The 6,156-nt window shown below is 38.3% G+C and overlaps 1 protein-coding gene across 6 annotated transcripts in view; it reads right to left on the reverse strand.

The window, feature by feature from the left end:
- The window catches only part of Gk (glycerol kinase), a 73,828-nt gene that overhangs the window by 52,478 nt on the left and 15,194 nt on the right, over nt 1–6,156 (reverse strand). For all 6 annotated transcript variants that reach the window (XM_021188837.2, XM_029534022.1, XM_029534020.1 and 3 more), the window contains exons 2-3: nt 5,800–5,873; nt 4,965–5,071 (exon numbers count right to left, since the gene is read on the reverse strand). In XM_021188837.2, the coding sequence (XP_021044496.1) occupies nt 4,965–5,071; nt 5,800–5,873 (181 nt within the window). The remainder of the gene's footprint in view (nt 1–4,964; nt 5,072–5,799; nt 5,874–6,156) is intronic.

A 6,156-nucleotide genomic window follows, 5' to 3' on the forward strand; every position in this document is an offset into this window, starting at 1 on the left:
AGGGAGGAAGGAAAGAAGGAAGGAAGGAAGGAAGGAAGGAAGGAAGGAAGGAAGGAAGGAAGGAAGGAAGGAAGGAAGGAAGAAATCTTAAGGAAATATTCAGAAGCTCTTAGGCTCACCAAAGCCAAATAGCTGGTGTTTAAATTCCAATCTTGAGTGCCCTTGTTTTGTCTAAAGTGAGGAGACAAAGTCCCTACCTAACAGTAAGTCACTATACATTAAAGCAGATGTCTGGGAGAAAGAAGTATCGGTAAATGTCACTCAGACAGCTCCCATCATCACCACTGAGTACTGAACACAGTGAGAGTTGCAGACAAGGAGACTGAAGTGGGCAGGCTAAGGGAATTCCCTGGAATCTCAGAGGGTACTCCAGCAGGTACACTGTCGCCTAGCAAGGGTGGCGACAGTGGAATAGTATGAAAGTGATCTCTGTCTCAAAATGAAAACTTCACAAGGTGGAAGCACAGTGAAGTCACAGCTAAGAGTCCATTTCCTCCTTGTTAATTTCCCTGTAAATCAGCTGGCTGTTCTTTTCAGTCACAATCCAAGTCACATGCCTGTCATCCTGCCATTTTTACTGGCTCCTCTGACTCATTGAAAATCTAATCTAGAGCTATTTCCATCTGATTCTTGGTCTAGGATTCCTCCCTGACCACTCCCTCTTTCTCCTGAATCTTAACTCTATTCCTTTGTGCCAAGTGAAACTAACCTGCTTGCCTTGCAGACAATCAAAGTCCAGCAAATTGCTTTTCAGGGTTCCTTTTCAGCCACAGAGCTTTGTATAACTGCACACAGGTCTCACACAATGCCACTGAGTCTTCCCAGTTTTATGACCTCTTGTTTTACCCTAAAGCCCTATTTTTTCTTTTAAATTACATTTATTGATATACATGGGGGAGGGGGGTTACTTGTATGTGAAAGTCAAAGAACAACTTGCAGAAATCAGATCTCACCTTCCACCATGTTGGGCCTGGGGCTTGAACTCAGGTTGTAAGACTAAACAGCAGGCACCTTTACCCACTGAACTATCTTACCCGCCCAAACCATTAACTGCTCCTGGTTTTCATTTTTCTTTTACAGAAAACCACATTCAGGTGTATTAATTCTCCACCACAGTTCACCTGCACCATTCAGATGCATATGAATGTTACATGCACAAGATACACATTTCTTGCCCTGTGGGAATATATTTAGAGATATAATCATTCATATGAATAAAACCCAATGTGTTGGTATTACATTGATTGGGTTCAGACTTTATCTAATATATTTAGGGGCTCTTTTCTCTTTGACTGTTTGTAACAAAATTAAACTATTTAAAATCTAATAACCAAAGTCCAGCACGGTGGGGCATGAGTATGGTCCTGGCCCATTTTGGAGGCTGGATAGGGGTTGGTTATGGGTTTGAGGTTAATCTCACAGTACACAGTAAGTTCCAGACCAGTCTGGACTACATAGCCAGATCTTATCGCCTATCTCAAAGACAAACAAACTAACAAATGTACATTCATAAGTGAACAAAAAGTCATAACAATAAAGAAAATATACAAATACTTAAAGACTCAGTAATGATTATCTAGGTCATATTGTGGATGACGCGAATCCTTTCAAAATAAATGGGTGGGATGATGGTTCAGTGCTTATGTGTGGGCCCTGTTTAGAATCCCCAGTGCTGAAATAAGTAAACGTGGCCCAGGGAAAAATGGTTTGAGAGTTATAAGAATGGTATTTAATGTCCTCTGCTAATAAATAGCCACATATCCTAAGTCCTCTTACCCCATCACAGCTAAAGGAAGTTGGTCTAAGTGACCGCTGACACTTTACAGCTTTTACAATTTTGTTACCTAGAATTCTACACAGGAAAGCAAAACTTGCCCCATTCTGATGCCAATTCAGTAAATTATCAGGGAAAGCAGTAGTATGACTGGTTGTGGCTTTCATCCTTGTCTACAGGCTGTTGCTTGCAGCAAGAATCATTTGGATTGGTATGAGTTTTATATTGGACAAATGGGTGTGTCTAAAAGATAGTTGTTACAATCTCAGCTCTTGGGAAGAAGAGGAAGGTGGGTCTCTTTGTGTCTGAGTCTAGTCTTTTCTCCATTGAGAGCTCCAAGATGGTACATGGATTAGAAGGAAGAGAAGAAAAAGACAGCTACATGGTTAAGTCTTACAGGCCAATTACTGGAAGGGCAAGACAAATCCCTTGGTGAAGACCTCTGTGTCATCTTCATATACAACACACAACCCAGAAAGACTGGTATACCAATGGTTCAGAAGGTCACTTAGCTGTCAGGAAGGCAGAACAATGTCAATGCCAAGACCAGTCACTCTGGACTCTACATTACAAATCTGAGCTGGTGTTATGCATCTGAGACAATGATGCTTGACAACTGGGCAACTGAGCACTACTCAGTACCCGTTCATTGTTTATAGTGTTTAAGACTGCAAGTATATCCCAAAGAAAGGAGATTTTCATGTACCATTTTCATGTACAGCTCACATAAATTGGTGATTGCACTTCTAATTAGTTGTAAGAATAACCAGGTGCTGTGGCACATGCCTTTAATCCTAACACTGGCAGGCAGAAACAGAACCCTATCTAAAACAGGCCTTGTCTAAAAAAAAAAAAAAAACAAAACTAACATAAAAATCAATAGTAACAACAAAAACTATCAAATAAAAAATTTCAATTCAGAAAAAGTCTTAGAAGTATGGTAAGTCAAGATTATATCAATCAAAATAATCAAAACATGAACACACACACACAAATGGATGGTGGATACTTCTATGCATAGTCAAACTACCTAAACAAATAATAAATAATTTAATTTTTTTTAAAGTGGAGAAAGTGGTGCATGCCTGTAATCCCAGCTCTTGTGAAACAGAGCCAGGAGAATCATAGCAAATTCCAAGCCAGAAAGGTCTACTTAGTGACCCCTTGTTTAAAACTATATATCAAACACACGAAACGCAACAACATAATACAAGCTATAAGAGACAAGGGATAGCAATGACCATGTATAATTTGCACACAATGTTCCAGCAGCCTTGGATAGCTAAGTAATTTTGTCTCCCTATATAAGTAATAAAATGCCTAGCATAGGTACTCTGCCAGAAACTAATAATTCATAGGGAGATTTACAACAAACTCATACTTTCAAGAAATGATTTCATAGAAATTCTATAAGTATTTGGACTTCATACACTATTCCTCCCTCTAGTGTTTCTTCTCTTCTCAATAAAAGCTGTCTGCCCATTCCAGTCTGCCCAGTAGCAACATACATCCACACACAACAAAACACAAGAAAACAGAAACTACAAGAAGCTGAAGCATCATCTTTGGCCCAGCTCTTCTCCTTGCTGACTATCCAGAACTCTCTCTACTACCCGTATAGCCAACCAACCAGCAAGTACTGGTCCTTTCTCCTTGTTTTCCATTCCACTTGTCAGTCAAGACACCATACCCTCTCAACAGTTTGACAGAAGACTCATATTGGTCTCCCTGTGTCTACTGTTAGGCCATCAGAATCTGCTTTCTACACACCAGGTATGTAGCCATCTCTAAATTGTGAGTCATGACCTGTCCCTTCTGATACTAAAACTAACATTCAAACTCCTAAATATGGCTGACAAGGCCTCCCTGATTTCTCCAATCTCTGTTACATGAAACTCCTTACCTACCCACTCTGTCCACTCAACTTGTTCTTACAAGTCTTCTTAGTGACTCTAGACTGTGTCAATTTAAATTCCCACCTTAGGATCTTCGCATGGGATGTTTATTTTATGATATTGTCAGAGAATAAATTTAATTAATAAAAAGATTAAAACTCCATAGTTAAAAAGACAAAGTCAAATGCTACTAAGTAATATAAAAATAAATAGGGAAGAGAAAAATAAACAGGGAAAGAGTACATGAAGCCAAATTAAGAAAAGTAAAACAAAAATAGGAACAGAAACAATTAACCAACAATGACAAAAGGCATATGCAAAATTAGAGAAATGTAAGAAAGAGAAAAAAAACTAACAAGGTAAATTAAAACCTCAGGAAAGCGAAATTCCATCAGAAATTCTAAGAATGAAAAGGAAAAGCACAAATCTCTTCCATTGTTATGTTTCAAAGTCCCTCAAGTGCCACCTGAGCTCCAGCATCTCCTCATCAGGCAACAGATTTGAACTCACTATCTATTCTACTGAACTAGACAGTTTTACGTCATTACTAAAAAGAAATTCAAGGGAAACAAAAACAACAAATGACTAAAACCCAACTTAAATTTCTACTATATAAACAGAAGATCTAGTAACTTTTATTTTTAATTTTTTTAATGTTACATTTTTATTACCTTTTTAAATTGATTTTTCATTACATCGTGACCGCAGTTTCCCCTCTCTCCTCCCCTCCCTGCCCCTCCCCCATATGTTTGAACCAGGTCCACTCCTCCCCCTTTCCCTTCAGAAAGAATGGGCCTCCTAGGGACATCAACCAACCATGGCAGCATAGGCTGCTTATTTGTTCTTCAAATATTTTTCTCCAATCACATGACTGACCTCTCAAGTCCCTTGAAATCTCAGGGGAAAAAAAAATCACCTCTTCAGAGAAGAGAAGCCCTCCCGTGGCTACCTACTGTGTCTAAGCCATGTAGGAACCCCTGATATCCCTCATTTTTAAATTTCCCACATGGCATTTGTTAGTATGTAAGATTAACTTGTATAGTCATCTTTTATTGTTCCTCATATGCATCAGAAGAAAATGTCAGAGTGAATGGGGACTGAGAATCCTGTTTATTTTTTTTTCCACAAAGTCACACACACACACACACACACACACACACACACACACACACACACACACACACACACAAAGGCTTGTACCTTGTAAATACTCAATTATTATAAGCTGAAAGAATGAATTCATGAATGGGATTGGCAGAGCTGGACTATATGAGGAAAGTTCTTGATAAAAATACCTTTGATGTTGGAAATATCAATATTGAGCTGTCCGAGTTTCTCACACGTTTTCTCTATACACTCATAAACGGACTGCAGGATTTCCTTCGGGTCTTGCTCTACCCATCTTTGGAACAAAAGGATAAATGTTAGTTTTCAAGAATTCAATATAAACCTAACATGTTTCCATAAATACATTAACTTACTAGGTGTGCCTAGTACATATGTGAGAAAATTAGGACTAAGCATATCTGTTTTCTACATTCTAAAGGAATGGAAAAAAAAACTATTTCCCATACATTTTTTCTTATTCTTCACAGACTAATAAAAATCCATCCTTCTTCTAAGGGTGGTCATTAACCAGGTGTGGTGGCTCACACACTTCAAATCCCAGCCTTTGAGAGGTAGGCTGCTCTGTAGATTGATACGATCTTGCTTCCAAAAGGTAAAAACAAAAGTAAAATAGAACACATTCCTAAAAAGTAATCATTTTAGCACTGCTAGTAACGGGGACACAGAAAGAAATCTCCTCAGACTTAATATAACTTCAGACTTAATGTAGACTTTCTGATAGTTAATAAACCTTTGTTGTATTACAGACTTTATGTGTGTATGTGTGTGTATATGTTGCATTACTTATACTTTACTTTCTGTCAATGAATCCCTAAGCTACCCATTGTTCCGCTATTTTTGCTGAATTGCTGCATTATAGCTTCATTTCTTGACCACTCCCATTCTCTCAGGTCTTCTCCAGAAGGTGTCTGGCTAAGTTTACTATACCAATCCACAGCATACATGGGGTGAGATAAACCAATAAATGTGATATGTCTTTACATATTAAATTAAGAAACATACCCTTCTCTTGGGAATTCCTGTTTTATTTCTACTTGATGATGACTAAGAAGTTCAGCTGTTTTTGAATTGAAAACCTGAAAAACATATCAGTATAAAAATGCAAGTTGGTATCAAATCTGTTGAAGTTACGGAGCAAATAAAGCTCTTATTAACATATAGAAAAGACTGATTCATGGAATAATGACCAAGGATGTTTGGATTATTCTTCAGACAGAATCACAAAGCATTACAGTGTGGGTGGTGTAGAGATGATCCAGTGGTTAAGATCCAAGTTCACTTCCCAGCAGCCACTTCAGCTGCCTCATAACTTCCTGTAACTCCAAACGAACACACACACACACACACACACACACACAC

Source organism: Mus pahari, chromosome X (genome assembly GCF_900095145.1).
Source record: "Mus pahari chromosome X, PAHARI_EIJ_v1.1, whole genome shotgun sequence".
Classification (NCBI taxonomy): Eukaryota; Metazoa; Chordata; class Mammalia; order Rodentia; family Muridae; genus Mus; species Mus pahari.